A 15698-nucleotide genomic window follows, 5' to 3' on the forward strand; every position below is an offset into this window, starting at 1 on the left:
CGACTCGGAAATTCGAGGCATTTCTCCATTACAACCTCTTTTCTTGCAGGGCATCCCAAGATGGAAACAACAACTACAAGCCTAGACATACCTATTGGCATTGTCCAAACCTGGAAAAAGGGAGAGGGGTAGACTGTTAGTGGAATATTACAGGTACCGAGAGGAGAAAGTGATAAGACAACACTGTTTTTCATTTCTTATGGAGTGTTCACGTCCCCAGCTCCCACTCTGCCCCTCACCTCCACTCCTACCTCCCTCACTCCCTCAGCTTCCTGGTCCTGAACTACTCAGGTGGATCTGATGAGCTCCTCTGAGCCCTCCCCTGAGACAATGTCAACATTTCCAGGGCTTCCCTGGGCCATCTATGGTGGCCTCAGTGGCCATACTTTGTGCCACGGGACCTGTCCTGTTCACTAGCCACAGAAGGAAACCAATTATGGGGCAAACAAAAATAAACATCTGAAAAGTTCAAACCCAAACAGTTTAACTTACATATGGCCCTAGAAAACAAACTTCCCAAAGTGACCAGTTTTCACAAATACTTGCTTTAAAAATATACAGGGATGGGGCGCCTGTGTGGCTCAGTCGGTTAAGCATCCAACAGCTCAGGTCATGATCTTGTGGTCTGTGAGTTTGAGCTCTGCGTCCAGCTCTGTGCTGACAAGCTAAGAGCTTGGAGCCTGCTTTGGATTCTGGGTCTCCCTCTCTCTCTCTCTGCCCCTCCCCCGCTCATACTCTGTCTCTGTCTCTCAAAAATAAACATTGGAAAAAAAATACAGTCAGTTCCTCAAAGAGAAAAAAATACCATATATTTTTTCCTGCCACATTGTTTTTTTAAAATTTTATTTTGGAAAATTTCAAAACATACACTAGTAGAGAGGATATAACAAACTCAGAAAGCCATCACTCAGATTTAAAAAATAGTGACATTTTACCAGTCTTTCTTATCCCTCTTTGTTTTGGTTTTTAGAGGAATTTCTTCTGGGAGTATTTTTTAATAAGTTTATTTATTTTGAGAGAGAGAGAGACAGAGAGAGAACCAGAAGGGGAAGGGCAGAGAAAGAGGGGGACAGAGGATCTGAAGGGGGTTCTGCTCTGACAGCAGAGAGCCCGATATGGGGCTCAAACTCATGACCCATGAGATTATGACTTGAGCCGAAGTTGGACACTTAACCGACTGAGCCACCCAGGTTCCCCCGGGAGTATTTTAAAACATATCCCAGGCAACGTATCATTTTGCCATTAAGAATCTGAGAAGGGAGCAGTTCTTTAATTCAGTGCTAGGGCAAGTAGAGGGAGTGGTTAAATCACTCTTCTCAATGTCCAGCAGTGAGTCTCCATCCCATGGTGAGCTGTAAAGTCTACTTCTTTCAGGACCAGGACTTTTGATAGTATAGGATGGAATAGAGCATACCAGCACATACTGTACATAGTACAACTCGGGATTGTTTTATGAAACTTGTTTCAGTTTGATATGTTTATATATATATATATTATGTCCTGGGTTGCAACGTAGAACTCTCTGTGAGTTGAGAAAAACACCTGAGACATCAATGGTGAAGACGGCAAGGAGGAATCGTTTCTGAGACAGGTAGAGGAGATTGAAGGTCATTTCTCTCCCTGGCCCCCCCAAATCCCACCTTGCTCAAGGTTCCCACTCTGCGGAGTGATGCCAATCCCCTTCCCTGCCCACACTCCTGCTTCCACAGGCTGGATGTGGCGGAGCCAAGGGGAATGCAAAGAGGAGACATATTCAAAGAGATTTCCTAGGGAGAACTGACAGGGGCCGATGCCTACAGCAAGGAGGAGGCAAGAGTCAAAGGAGATGCTGAAATGCCCAGCCGAGTGAGAAAGAAAAGCAGAATCCAGGGGTAGAAAGAGTTAAGTTGAGGGAAGACTTGAAGAGAAGGACAGAGTAGATGATAAATTAAATCTTAGGCAGGTTAAAGTTGAGGTGATGGTGAGACATGAGCAACGTCGACTTTTCCAGTGGCAATTAGAGATACAAAAAGGAGTCTGAGCAAGAAGAAAAGGCTGCAGACACAGGCGTGGGGCACAGTGCAGTGACTAAGTTCAAGATCTCGCCCCTAGGGAAGGCATGGGTATGTGGGCGGGTCAGTGTCACACAGATCTGTAATGAACAGCAGCTTCTTCTAGGAGGGGCCTTCTGCACTGGCCCGCCCACCAGTCGATACCTTGGATAGAAAGCTCGGCCGACATGGAGGCCTTCCCCGACCCATTCACCACCATGCACGTGTACACTCCCACATCATCTCGGCTGACCTCATGGATTTCCAGAACTTGTACTCCATTCTTCTCAGACATAGATACACGGGCACTTGGCTTCAGGGGAACATCTCCCTGTGGATGGGCGGAGGGTAGTTTGGTCAGAGAAACCTGTTTACCTTTTGGCACTATCCTACCTCCTGGCAGTCCCGGGGGGACAGACACCAGGCACAGGCAGAACCCTTTGCTCTGGGCTCTGTCAATGTGCTCAGAGAGGAGTTCTTGGACAATCCAAGGGCCCTGACTTGAGGTCTATGTGTGTGGTGCGGCATCAGGTCCAGCTTAGAGCAGGCATATGGAAGTTGTTCCAAAGGAGCCCTAGTTCCAAAGGAGCCTAAGACATCCTACATTCCTTACTTTGGTTCTGCTTTGCCTCCCTCTCCTTTATTCTTTTTCCAGGGTCAGTCCAGGAGAATTAGGAAATAGCTAAAAGTGTCCCATCACTCATTTTCATCCAGGAGTTCCATCTATGAAAGCGACTCTCGCAGGCCTTGACCCCAAATGTTCCCCACATCTCCTCAAGGCCCTGTTCCCCCTCTCCTCTGCTCTGCCTTCACCTTGTCCAGCCCTGAATGAAATACTCCAGACAGTATTCTGAGATAGGTGGGATCATCTCTGCCTCACAGATAAGGAGACCAGGGTTCCAAGAGACAAATGACTTGCCCAGCATCACATGTTTCATGAATGACGGAGCTGTGGCTTGAAACCTAGTCTCATGACTTCAAATTCCACTCTGTTGACATGGTCATGTCTGTACTGACTCAGAAGTTTAATGCTGTTTGGGGAGTATATGGATTATAGGACATTGATGGCTGAGTAACAGAGGCAGAGTGTGCAAATAGGGGCAAGAAGAAGCATGACTACTGACCTACAGAGAACCCTAGAGAACGACTGGAGCTGAAACAGAAGGAACTGATTGGAAAGACAGACTCCTGTCGGTCCAAGGGTCTAACCCGCCACATTCAGGGTCCCCAGGCCTGGGCCAGAGTTGGGGCAGATAAAACCTCACCTTGAGCCACGTGACCTGGGGTTGGGGCCGGCCAGTGATCTTGCAGGAGAACCGTCCCATCTGTCCCTCTTTGACTACGGCTCGACCCAGCTTGGTAGCAAACTTCGGTGGGCACTCTCCCCAGATGCTGGGACGGGTCTCCACCGCGGGGGCTGCAAATCTGTCCCTGGAAAGAAATCAGCAGAGTGCAGTAGCAATTCAGATATTCTCTCTGCCCTCCACCCATGTCACTTAAGTTGGGTCAGATACCAGCAAAGGGCAACCTTCCCAATTCCGTGCCTCAAACACATTTCTCATGTACCCTCTGGAAAAGTCTGTGGCACCAAAGCCTATTTCCTCTACCTCCTGAACATCCAACCAGACTTTATATAAGAGCCTCCCTTGAAGTAAGGTATGCCTGAATTCTACTGAGCTCTGGCCAAAACCTGGGTTTTGGCCAACAGACTGCAAGCAGAAGTGACGTTTGCCACCTCTCAGCTCAACCCACAAAAACCTCCTGTGAGATTCTCCACACTCTCTCTCTAGATGCAGAAGATCCAAGAGAAGCTCCAAGGCCAAGAGATGATGGAACCATAAGAAGGGAGGAGCCTGGGTCCCTGAAAGATGGTGGCAAAGTTTTCCACCTGTTCAAGAATATCTAAGTGGACTTTGCTTGAGTAAAAAAAAAATCAACTTTCCCTGCATTAAGCCATTAAAGTTTAGGGGCTTGTCTGTTATAGCAGCAACTGTTACTTATCTTTACCAATACAGGTTTACTTTCCATAAGAGGTGTCACATATTGATTGCCTCTTCTAGGTCTGCTTACTTACATCTTCTGACTATTGCCTTGATTGTCAGTGATCTCTGCAGACTATGGCCACTTCTTCCTCAGCATTTAGCAGTTGAACCAGTCAAAGGGGCTATCCACAGGCATTGTGTGCGGGCCACCTCACATCCCTGTAGGCTCCTGTATTAAGTTATTATAGCCCAGGATGTCTAAGAATACTCACACCCTAGACCTGGTTCTGCCAGGTCAGCAGGAAAAGCCAATCTGGCCCTTCCCTTGGTTTGAATATTCCACAACTTACCCCAAGGTTTTGGAAACAACAGGCTGACTGTGCTTCTTCACAAAGGTCCCTGCAAGTAGAAAACAAAGAGAGAGAGGCTTGAAGAGTCGGGTCTGAGCCACCAACTCAGAGCAATGAAAGTCAGAAGAGTCAACAACAGGGGTGGGGATGGGATACTGACAGAAACAGTTCACCCTGACTGGGCCTGTCCTGGGCCAGGCACTATGGTGGGCACTTGACATAACATCATTTAAGGAGGCTGGTACTACATTATCCTTCTATGTTTTAAACAGACGAGAAAAAAGAGATTTAGAAAAGTTAAGTTGCTCGCCCAAGTCACAGAGCCAGTAATAGTGCAGAAATGCATCCAGGTGTGCCTGTTGTAGAACACTCAACCATTCTGCTGAACTATCCCATGCCACTGGACCTTCTACTTAGGGGATTATCTGTGGCGATCCAGGGCCTCTCCAGAAGATGAGCCTGTTGAAGGGAAGGAGATGCACACGCATCTTTCGCACTAGATCTATTCACATTTGATACAATCAACATTGCCACCAGCACCTCACCAGAATCTGCATCAGCAGCACCGTGGATACTACAGGTCCTGGGTAAGGTGGACAGGAAGCAGTTAAATAGCAAACCCAGTCAGGCAGCTGCTGCTGGGGTGGGTGGGACAACTCCTAATGTCACCAGGAAGTGACCTTAAAGTGGTGGGGTGTTTTTCAGGAATATGGAGGTTTGGGAAAGGAGGACATTTCCGAGACGGTGATCAGCCTGGAAGTTGTTCTCTTTTTGCCACAACCGGGGAATGTTTATAAAACCCTGCCCGAGGCACACATAGAAGGTGTGGAAGTCATTCCCTGAATATCAGCAGGCAGCTGCAATGGGAAATCTGCAGGGTGTTTACTGGAAAAGGGGTAAACTTCCTTAAATTCTAGCACCGATCACATCTGTAGGAAGGCACAGGAACACGGGAATGGAGACTGCATATTTCCCTTGGCCGTATCAGGTTTACGGATGAATGAACCTTCGTGGAAAAGGATTAACAGCTAACACCAGCATCACATGTAAGTTATGGTTCCAGTGGATTGTCAATTATTGTACATGTATTTCTGTTTAACAAAACTATTCAGTGAATTGTGTATAGTTTTCATTCCATAATGTGGGTTTGGTTCTTGCCATTCAATAGTCTATTCAAGGTTAAAAGAACTTCTAAGCAGATAAAAGGAGAAACTTGTTCTGGGAGGACCCAACTGACAATTGCAATCAAGATGCTGGGGCCCCTCAGACACCTTTGGAGGAAGGGCAAACCATTCAATCCTTTTTGAAAGTATTGGAGTGAGTAAGAATCATAAGCTCTAAAGAGACTCTGGTCTTAGACCAGCACCTTCCTTCCTGTGCCTCCAAATCAAAGGAAATGATGCTAAAAGTAGGAAAGAAAGTTTACAAAGCTTTTCATTTCAGTCTTCTTGGTAACAGTAAAAATTAGAAACTATAAATGTCACACAGTAGGAAGATAATAAGTGGTTAAGTAAAGTGTACAACTGAACATCTTATTCTGCCATAAAATTATGTTTAAGAATATATGAAACATGCAGAAATACATTGCAGTATTTTATCATTTGCTCTTCGGCATACTTCACTTGGGTGGGCTGTGATCCTCTGTAGTCTAATGAACTCATCCTGACTACTGTCTTGCCAGACGCAATGGATAATTCTGTCCCCCATCACTCAGGTGGCTCAACAGCATTTGACATGGGGCTATTCCACTCCCAAGTACATGCTCCTCCAGACCCTCTGGCTTTTGCCAGGTGCCTACTCTTCGTCAACCACCTTCTCTGTTCCACCTTTGCACGTGGGAGGGCCCGCATGGCTGAGTGGGTCCTAGTTCTGCACTGCTGATTCTCCCTCCCTCCCCCTCCCCCACCACAGGAAGTTTTCGATATCATTTATAAGCTGATGACTCCCAAACCATGTCCCCACCAGAACTTCTTCTTTTTTAATTTTTTTAATGTTTATTTATTTTTGAGACAGTGAGAGACGGAGTATGAGTGGAGGAAGGAAAGAGAGAGGGAGACACAGAGTCCGAAGCAGGCTCCAGGCTCTGAGCTGTCAGCACAGAGCCCCATGTGGGGTTCGAACCCATAGACTGTGAGGTCATGACCTGAGCCAAAGTCAGACACTTAACCAACTGAGCGACCCAGGCGCCCCTCCCCACCAGAACTTCTTATTCATTCATCAGAAGTATCCAGAACAGTGCCTAAATCCTTGTAGGATTCAATTCTTGTAAAATAAATGAACTTTATGGAAAGAGAGAGAGAGAGAGAGCATCCTACAATATTATGAACTCAATGTGATCTTAACTAGGAAAAAATAAAGTATCCAAGCACAGGAAAACAACCAGAAGAAAATACATCAAAATATTATTAATAGTAATTATTTTTGGGTGGGAGGACTATGAGTAATTTATTCAGCTATATTTTTTGAAACCTATAAATATAATGGTAAAGAAAAAACAAAACGTAATCTAGTTACCAAAAATAAGGGGGCGAAAAAAAGAAGAGGCAGATGAAGAAAGAAAGCCAAAAAAGGAAAAAGATTCTGCTACCCCAACAGAAGACTACTATCGGCTAACACCATGGTATTAGCCACATACCCAATTGCTGAGATGCCCTCTGAAAAATATCTATGTACCATTCACTGCCTTCATCATGCTACTGTATCACTCATTTCATCTCGGAGCAAAGATTTGATAAAAATTAGACTGATTATCTGATGAATGGATATGCAAAATGTGGTCTATTCCTATAATGGAATATTATTCAGCCATACAGAGGAATACAGTACTGGTACATGTTACTACACGGATGAACTCCAAGGAAATTCGCCAAGTGAAAAAAGCCAGACTCAAAAAAATATATGTGATTCCATTTATATGAAATGTTCAGAAGAGGCAAATGGATGGGGACAATGCACATTAATGGCTCTCCAGGGCCTGGGGGAGGCAGATGGGAGTAACTGCTCAGTGGGGATGCCGGGGGGGGGGGGTCTCTGTTCAGGATGATGAATAGTTTTAAAACTAGATGGTGGTGGGGTGCCTGGGTGGCTCAGTTGGTTGAGCGTCGGACTTCGGCTCAGGTCATGATCTCACAGTTCATGAGTTCCAGCCCCGTGTCGTGCTCTGAGCTGCAGCTCAAAGCCTGGAGCCTGCTTTGGAATCTGTCTCTCTCTCTCTCTCTGCTCCTCCCCTGCTCTCTCTCTCTCTCTCTCTCTCTCTCAAGAATAAATAAACATTAAAAAAAAATTAAAACTAGATGGTGGTGACAGTAGCACAATATGGTGAATGTACTTACTGCCACTGAATTGTACACTTTAAAATGGTGAAAATGGTAAGTTGATGTGTATTTTAACCACAATAAAAAAAAATAGGCTAAGCATTTTTAAGACTCTCGGGAGCTAAACATCTTAATCCAAAGGCTAAAATTCCTGTATTACTTAAAAAAAATAGAGCAAAAATATGGCACTGCCTAAAAGAACAGGAAAAGAATGCTGTCTGGAGGAACTTTTATATCAGGGTGAGAGCAGTTTATGGTATGATCCAAAGGTAACACACCAAGCAGGCAGCTAGAAATGGAACGGAGTGCTTATTTTAATGTGAGTTAACACTGGAGAGTGGACATCAAAACCAAAAGAGAATGTGGGCTAAAATAACCAACAAGGTCTATTTATAGGCAAAAATTTGAAGTTGCAAGTTGTCAGATAAGGCAAAATTAATTTTGTGAAAGTATGAAAATCTGGCAGAACAGTAAGGCTAGGGAAGAAAATAAGTGGAAAGGGGATTAGGATGGAAATGCCAAAAATAGAAGAGTAGGTTAAGAGAACTGGTGAAGACAGGATCGAGTTAGTGAGGGGGGAAGAAAAGGCCAAGGCACTGAAAATATTGAACCAGTTCTCTTAGATTTTTCAAGGACGAGTAAAAGAGAACGCTGGCAGGTTTTAGGAGTGAAAAGTTCAACAGTGGAGGGAACGAGGGTTTTTTTGTTAAAGGACACATAAAGACTGGGTTGAGACAGAGAATGCTGCCGACAAGGGGAGTAATGTGATCAAGATGGCAAGGAGAAGTGATGCTTCCAAAATACGTGATGATATAACTATCACCCAGACAGGGACTCTCTGCACTGGAAGTGACATAAGTAATAATTCTGCCAGGACAACAAAAGTAAACCAGGATTGTTCTAGACAAACCAGGGAGCAGATGCCCTACTTTGCAGGCAACCTCAGAGTGGATTTTGAGGACTGCTTAAAACAGTGTTGTTGTTGTTTTGAAGTTATTTATTTATTCATTTACAGATGAGGGGAGGGGCAGAGAGAGAGAGGGAGAGAGAGAATCCACGCTGTCAGTGCAAAGCCCGACACTGGGCTCATCTCACAAACCATGAGATCATGACCTGAGCCAAAATCAAGAGTCAGATGCTTAACTGACTCGGCCACCCAAGTGCCCTCAAACAGTGGTTTTTATCAGAAAAAAATGCCCATTTTTTATAACAGATATTTAGTAATGCCCCCTGTGCCATCCTGAATCAAAGTTTACTGCTAACTCCCACATTTCATCTCAAGAAGAAAATAAATATAAAGCCCCAACTAAAACATTAAGGGAAAATAAATTATAATGATACCGATTTCAATATGTAAATGTCCAACCGTGACTATTTCAGTATGTAAATGCTCAGGTGCACTAGAAGACACGATGAGGTCAGATGCTCACACCGACTCATGGGCATATTTGGATTTAAAAGCAAATGATGTAGAAAAGCACTGTACGAGCAGTCCAGGAAAATGAAAGGACACAGGTAACAGGTGGACAACTGAAAAATAAAAGAGTTGAAGAAAGAATTATTTCTCAATAAAGAGAGAAAAAAATAAAAAGAAAAATGCTAATATAGCCTAAAGAAAGGTAGTGTTAGGATAAATGGCAGAACAGACATGTTATATACAAAAAAAAAAAAAAAAAAAAAAAAGCATGAAATGACCTTAAAGGAAGATAACAAAGCAAGACAGGTTACAGAGCACTGGGGTAGAGAAAATGAAAAACACAAGACTGTGTATGTGTGTGTGTGCATGTGCTCATGTGTGTGTGTGGTGTACGTGTTTGTGTGTATGGTGTCACTAACTCTCTCCCCTTTCCTCCCGTCCTCATCTTCGGAATCCCAATCTGTGCCTAAATCTGACTCGTTCCTCCAGGACTCGCCCAAGTCTGTCCTCCAAGAAGACATCGCAGACTATTTTAGCCTCCAGGGGTCTCATTCTCCTCTGAGTCTACAAAGCCCATGTGCCGATTATTGGGCAAATAAACCCGTGCTGCCTTGGCTGGAGTTCTGCTTTGACTTAGCTTTTAATGAGCCTAGGTCCTGTCTGACCAACCAGCTTCCTGCAGAAAGGGTCCGACAAAGTACTCTGTCTCCCACATGGCACCGCACAAAGTCAGCACCTCATAAATACACCCACATGTTGAATCATAACTGCAATATAATAATGAAATGTGAGGTCAAGAAAGTCAGTCTCTTGAGAGCAATACCGAACTCTCTCGCTGCCCTGAGAGCCCAGCACAAAGTCAGCACATTCAACACAGTCTGATGAGAGCCGCGGACTGCTGGCTAAGGGCTGGGGACAGGTCGGAGATGGGGAGGAGTGAGACCCGTGAAAGGGGGCAATGTCAGTAGGGACAAAGCTGGGCTAGTCAGGGGCACTAGCAATACTGTGGAGGGGGAAAGAGGGGAAAGGAGAGGGGAGGGTGAAAATAAAGGAGGAAAGGGAGTCAAGGTGAAGGGGGTTTGGGAGTCACCCTTCAGGAGCAGAAAGGAGACCAAATGATTTGCATGTGGCTCTTCCACATAGCAAGTAAGTGAGGCTTCTGCCAAGGCCGTCTTGACACACAACTGTTTCACTACCAAGAGATCTGTGGGGCAGAAAGAACAATGTTCATTTCTAACACATTTTTATTGTTAACTTTGATGAGACAGAAACGGACAAAAACTCAGAGCTTTTAAAATCCTGGCTGAAATTTAAAAAAAATTTTTTTTAATGTTTATTTATTTTTGAGAGAGAGAGAGACAGAACGTGAATGGGGGAGGGGCAGAGAGAGAGGGAAACACAGAATCTAAAATAGGCTCCAGGCTCTGAGCTGTCAGCACACAGTCTGATGTGGGGCTCGAACTTGGGAATGGCACGATCATGACCTGAGCCAAAGTCGGAGGCTTAACCGACTGAGCCACCCAAGTGCTGCTGAATTTTTATTTTAATGTTTTTTATTTACTTTTGAGAGACAGAAAGAGACAGAGCAAACAGGGGAAGAGAAGAGAGAGAGGGAGACACAGAATCCCAAGCAGGCTCCAGGCTCTGAGCTGTCAGCACAGAGCCCGACACAGGGCTTCAATTCATGAACTGTGAGATCATGATCTAAACCAAAGTTGAACGCTTAACCGACTGAGCCACCCAGGTGCCCCTAGATAGGGCATATGCTCCTACAAAAAAGGAAGGGGCATCAGGGAGTGTTATAAACTGAGTTTATACAGAATGTCAATGGGAAATATGATTACAGATCTTTAGGTAGGTGGGAAATGTAGATATAAAAAAATAGTACAAAAGAAATAAGAGCACACACAGGCAAACACACACACAAGGAGAGGCACAACAGGCATTCTTGAGGAATACAATGATTTAAGACTCAGCCGCTGTAAACAGACATGGGCTCAAAATCCATAATGTCATCAATCTAATCCAATGTGAAAATAAAGGGGATCTGAGAAATCTGTCCCTACAAAAGGGTAGTGGCAAAAAAATGTGGCACAGGAGCATTTCCTACAAATTCAAAATCCCCCAGGAAAGCGGGTGTCAGTGGTGCCAGTATAGCTGGAGTAGCAGTCACGAGGGCCACTCTTCTCCCTTAGGTCCCATGACATGGGGTCACTGTCCCCTCTGCTGCCAAATTCCCAGCAGCTTGCCGCCTGACCCTCTCTCTCCCACACTGTCAGGGGGCCTTGGCTTGCGGGACAGGGGTTTCATGGGGGTATAGAGAGTGGAGGCTGCAGCGCCGGGGAGGCTGGGGCAAGTGGGAAGTGTGCTTGGGTAGGAGGTGAGCAGGAGGCCGACCTTCTGGAAGAGGAAAGCCGGGCAGACCACAGGAGCACAAGCCTTGTTTGGAAGAGGGGCAACTAAAAGGCAAAGCAAACCCCTACAGCCCTTAGCACCCACTGAGCCAGCCAGTGGTGTGGATTAGGGAGGAACTGAGGAAAATCCGTATCTTTCTGGAATAAAGGAACAAGTGCTAAACAAGCAAAGTGGAGGTGAGGGGCAGAGGGGAACGGCTTTCTATCATTTCATTGGCCGGCGTGCCATTCAAAGATCCAGCACACTGATCTCTCCAGTTTGGATCTGGAAAATGCTTTCTATGGGGAAATGGAAATAACTGTTTTCTCAATTTCCAGAAAATCGATGCTTAAAGACAGGAAACCAATGGCATCCTGCACCCCCCCCACCCCCCCCCACCCCCACACACCCTTCAGTGAGATATTTTGCCCAAATCAAATCGTGTTATTTTCTTCCTTGATACCCTCCAGTGGCTTTCCGTCACCAGGGTCTAAGTCCTGCCTGCCTCTCCAGACGTATCCTCTCTCTGCTGACCCCACTAACTGTCTCGCTATTTCCCACTCTAAAATATGTCTGCAAATACTCCCACAACTTTTTGGTGCTTTATTTCTGGTCTCAGGACCAGATTTGGATCACACAGAGGCCAAGCCAGAGGGATGGAGAGTCCACGTCAGGAAGAAGCCCTCAAGTAACGACAGACGGGGAAATGAGAATACACACTTGAGCTCCCACACCCTTCGGTTAGCTCTGAGTTCCCAGGCCACTCTTCTCCCTTAAATCCCAGGACACGAGGTCACTCTTTGTCCCGCCGTCACATTCCAGGCAGCCCGCTACCTGGCCCTCTTTCTCACACATGGTCAGGGAGCTCTTAATTCTACTGCCAAAGTTATATTTGTTACTTAGTTATAGTCTCTCTTTCCCAATAACTCCAAGGAGGCAGCTACTCTGTCTGAACTGCTTTGCTCAGTCTCCAGTGCCTAACACAGACAGGAGCAGAGTGGTGCACAGGGCAGTGGAAGGAGGCAGAGGAGGAGGAATCTGCACGAAGGATGGGGTACCTAATAGAGAGAGAAGAAAGAGTGATGGCCAAGGCTGGGTCCAAAAAAGAGGGGGGAAGCTAGGTTTTTGACCCTCCTATTTATTTCAAAGAAAATTCCCCAAGAGGAGGGAGCTCCTGGCCAAATCTATTCCCCAGTGAACACATATTCATTATTTTAAAATTTACTTTAAAAAAATTGTTCCTCGCGTTTTTTAAAAATTATTTTAGAGAGAGAGCAGGTGCACATGGGAGAGGGGCAGAGGGAGAGACAGAATCCTAGACAGGCTCAATGCTCAGCAAGGAGCTCCGTGGCGCTCAATCCCATGATCCTGGGATCACGACCTGAGCCGAAATCGAGTCGAATGCCTAGCTAGCTGACTGAGCCACCCAGGCGCCCCCAAAATTGTTCGCTGCATTCTAATGCAGAGTGGTCAATGGACTGGAATGTATGTTTCAGAGACGAAAGTAAACTTTATCCACGTCCTCTGAAACTACTGCTCTTGCTACTCCTCTTCTCCTAAAATAACCCTTTATTTCTCAACATTACCTTTATAGCTTTCTCACTGCCCATTGCACCGGACACGTCAATCGTGGCTAGGATAACCATGTAATTTATTATCTACACAGGGACTCTTTTGAAAGTCAAAGAAGGTTCCATTTGTAATCACACTGGCAGAGTATAAGCCACACCCTAGTGACACCTGCCATGACCACAGGCCTGCAAAAGTGACAACCACCTGCAGCCATGTTCTATACCCATTACCTGCCCTGTACCAGTGCCGGTTGGAACATGGTGGCACCTGTCCCAAGGATGACCAATCCCAATCTTGCCAGCAACATGGAGGAAGGATGGTTTGAGAGTTAGCTCTGGTTATATTATACCTGGTCTCTGCATGTCTTTTCTTGGCTTTGTGGCTGCTTTCTCACAACCTATGTGCACATGTTCCCATTCTGCCTTTCCAGACCATATCATATACCACTGCTAACTCTCATAGAAGCTTTGCGTTACTTAGCTGATATTCCTAATGAATAGCTTAAAAAAGAGAAATATGTTAGTCAGATTCCATGAAATAATTCAGGAATATTCTAATAAAGTATTTAGTAGGTGTGATGGTTAATTTTGTTTGTCAATTTACTGAGACAAAGGTTGCCTAGATATTTGGTCAAACACTATTCTGGATGTTTGTGTGAGGGTGTTTTTGGATGAGATCAACATTGAAATCAGTAGCCTGAGTAAAACAGTTGCCATCTCCAATGTGGGTGGGCCTCATCTAATCAGTTGAAGATCTGAATAGAATGAAAAGGCTGACCATCCCTCAAATAAGGAGGCATTCCTCCTGCCTGACTACCTTTGACCTGGGACATGGGTTCTTCCTCTGTTGTTGAGTCCATCTGAAATATCAACTCTTCTGGGTTTTGAGCCTGCCAGCCTTTGCCCTAAAATGACACCATCAACTCCCTGGTTCTCAGGCCTTTGGACTTGGATTGGAACTACAGGGTTGGCTCCCCTGGGTCTTCAGCTTGCTGACTGCACATCTTGGGACTTGTCAGCCTCCATAATCACGTGAGCCAATTTCTTGTAATGAATCTCTTTCCACATATATATGTACAATCTATTCCGTCTCTCTGGAGTACCCTAACCATAGGTATAAGCACCAGCCCACTGGTTCTCAAAGTATTGGTCCCAGTATGCAGCAGTATCAGCAGCAGCAGCATCACCAAGAAAACTGTTATAAATGAAAATTCTTGAGCCCATCCCAACCTCCTAAATCAGAAACTCTGGGGCAAGGCCTAGCATTTTGTGGTTTCAGAAATATCCTTCAGGTGATTCTGATACATGCTCACATTTGAGAATTACTGTATTAGGCTAAAGATATCACATCGGTAATTGAATCCTTCTTTGCTACTCAAAGTGTGATCCACGGACCAGCAGCATGGGCATCCTCTGGGACCGGTTACAACGGCAGACACTCAGGCTCCCACTCCAGACCCATGGAATCAGAACCTGCATTTTTAACAAGTTTCCTAGGGGGATTCGTGTGTCCCTGCGTTTGCACCAAACAATCCTGTAAGGTGAGTATAGGCCATCCTGAGGCCTGGATCTCCTCTGGGCCTGCCAGTTTGGCTTACCCTGGGCTCCTGAGCTCAAGTCTTAAAATGAACCCTTTATTACTTGAAATGAGCTAAGTGAATCCTTGGTCCCTGCAACGCAAAACTCAGACCACCAAGTATGGGGCACCTCTGTCATTTCAGCACAACCCCTCACTCCACCCCAAGTTCTAGACTCACTCTGTGGATGTCATTGCCCAGGACTACTCACCACCTTATTCATATAAGGTGGGTTTTCTTACTTTTTTTTTTTTTTTTTTTTTTTCCTGCTAAGCCTTGTTTATTTATCCCTATTTAAATGGGAGCTTCTGGAGCTGTGCTGTCCAACAATAGGCATAGGCATTAGCCATATGTGGCTATTGAGCTCTTGAAATACAATTAATCTGAATCAAGATGTGCTGTAAGTGTAAAATATACCCCAAAGGCTGAAGACTGTAAAATATCTCATTAATAATTTTATACTAATTATATGCTGAAATGTTAGTATCTTGGATATATTGGGTTAAGGAAAATATTTTATGAAAATTGTCTTCACCTTGTTTTTTATTTATTTATTTTTATTTTTTCAATATATGAAGTTTATTGTCAAATTGGTTTCCATACAACACCCAGTGCTCATCCCAAAAGGTGCCCTCCTCAATACCCATCACACACCCTCCCCTCCCTCCCACCCCCCATCAACCCTCAGTTTGTTCTCAGTTTTTAAGAGTCTTTTATGCTTTGGCTCTCTCCCACTCTAACCTTTTTTTTTTTTTCTCTCCCCTCCCCCATGGGTTTCTGTTAAGTTTCTCAGGATCCACATAAGAGTGAAACCATATGGTATCTGTCTTTCTCTGTATGGCTTATTTCACTTAGCATCACACTCTCCAGTTCCATCCATGTTGCTACAAAGGGCCATATTCCATTCTTTCTCATTGCCACGTAGTACTCCATTGTGTATATAAACCACAATTTCTTTATCCATTCATCAGTTGGTGGACATTTAGGCTCTTTCCATAATTTGGCTATTGTTGAGAGTGCTGCTATAAACATTGGGGTACAAGTGTCCCTATGCACCAGTACT

General features: G+C 45.0%; 1 protein-coding gene across 6 annotated transcripts in view; it reads right to left on the reverse strand.

Annotated features, from left to right (window-relative positions):
• MYLK (myosin light chain kinase) overlaps positions 1 to 15698 on the reverse strand; it is a 210017-nt gene that overhangs the window by 119008 nt on the left and 75311 nt on the right. For all 6 annotated transcript variants that reach the window (XM_019839242.3, XM_045036325.1, XM_045036327.1 and 3 more), the window contains 4 exon segments: positions 4363 to 4411; positions 3296 to 3461; positions 2196 to 2361; positions 92 to 110 (listed from right to left, as the gene is read on the reverse strand). In XM_019839242.3, coding sequence (XP_019694801.2) covers positions 92 to 110; positions 2196 to 2361; positions 3296 to 3461; positions 4363 to 4411 — 400 coding nt within the window.

The sequence above is a fragment of the Felis catus genome, chromosome C2 (genome assembly GCF_018350175.1).
Source record: "Felis catus isolate Fca126 chromosome C2, F.catus_Fca126_mat1.0, whole genome shotgun sequence".
Lineage (NCBI taxonomy): Eukaryota > Metazoa > Chordata > Mammalia > Carnivora > Felidae > Felis > Felis catus.